This window comes from Mandrillus leucophaeus, unplaced genomic scaffold (assembly GCF_000951045.1).
Source record: "Mandrillus leucophaeus isolate KB7577 unplaced genomic scaffold, Mleu.le_1.0 Scaffold151, whole genome shotgun sequence".
NCBI classification, from domain to species: Eukaryota; Metazoa; Chordata; class Mammalia; order Primates; family Cercopithecidae; genus Mandrillus; species Mandrillus leucophaeus.
This window is the reverse complement of record NW_012101488.1, coordinates 675,568-676,610: the sequence shown is the minus strand read 5'-3', so window position 1 is coordinate 676,610 and position 1,043 is coordinate 675,568. Positions and strand designations below refer to the sequence as shown.

The following is a 1,043-nucleotide window of genomic DNA, read 5'->3' as shown; positions in this document are numbered from 1 at the left end:
AAAAAACTTACCTGTACCTTATTAACATGTTAATACCCTGCCAAAAGTAATCACCTTTGCGTTTTTTACTTCCAGTGTGTATGTGTATATATATATATATATTTGTTTTTTAATTGAGGCAGGGTCTTGCTCTGTTGCCCAGGCTGAAATGCAGTGGTGCAATCTTGGCTCACTGTAGCCTTGACATCCTAGGCTCAAGCGATCCTCCTACCTCAGCCCTACCACGTAGCTAGGACTACAGCCATGTGCCACCATGCCTGGCTAATTTTTATATTTTTTCTAGAAATGGGGTTTTGCCATCTTACCCAGACTCATCTAGAACTCCTGATCTCAAGTGATCCGCTTGCCTCAACCTCCCAAAGTGCTAGAATTACAAGCCTGAGCCACCGCACCGTGCACTACCTTCATTTTTTCTTTTTCTTTTTCTTTTCTTTTTTTTTTTTTTTTGAGACAAGGTCTCCCTGTTACTCAGACTGCTGTGCAGTGGTGCAATCTTAGCTCACGGCGGCCTGCACCTCCCTGGGCTCAGGTGATCCTCCCACCTCAGCCTCCTAAATAGCTGGGATTGTGCCACCACACCCGGCTAATTTGTGTACTTTTAGTACAAATGGGATTTCACCATGTTGGCCAGGCTGGTCTCGAACTCCTGACATCAGGGGATCCGCCCGCCTCGGCCTCCCAAAGTACTGGGATTACAGGGGTGAGCCACCCTGCCCAGCCAAATGTCCGACCCCTCCTTTTTTTCTGAATCTTTTGGATTCCAGGCCAGGTGATAGTATAATTAATATCTGGTCCACCAATAACAGTAATATTAGCCACCATCAAATAAACGTATAAATGCATGCGGATGGCTCCAGGGTGCAGGGGAAGACCCAGTCCCACCCGCCCGGGGCCGCTCGCCGGGCCCACCTCTATGGCGGGCAGCGTCTTGCTGGCCTCGGTGCTGCTCTCCCCAAGGATGCTGCCGGCTGAGCGGCCCTCGCACTCGTAGCGGAAGCGCATTCCGCGCTGCTTGGGTTGCTCGGTGATGACCAGGTGCGGCT

At 50.3% G+C, this 1,043-nt stretch overlaps 1 protein-coding gene across 1 annotated transcript in view; it reads right to left on the bottom strand.

Moving 5' to 3' along the window:
* Window positions 1-1,043, bottom strand: part of RELB (v-rel avian reticuloendotheliosis viral oncogene homolog B) — a 43,407-nt gene that overhangs the window by 34,963 nt on the left and 7,401 nt on the right. The window contains exon 2 of the mRNA XM_011975138.1: window positions 883-1,041. Coding sequence (XP_011830528.1) covers window positions 883-1,041 — 159 coding nt within the window. The remainder of the gene's footprint in view (window positions 1-882; window positions 1,042-1,043) is intronic.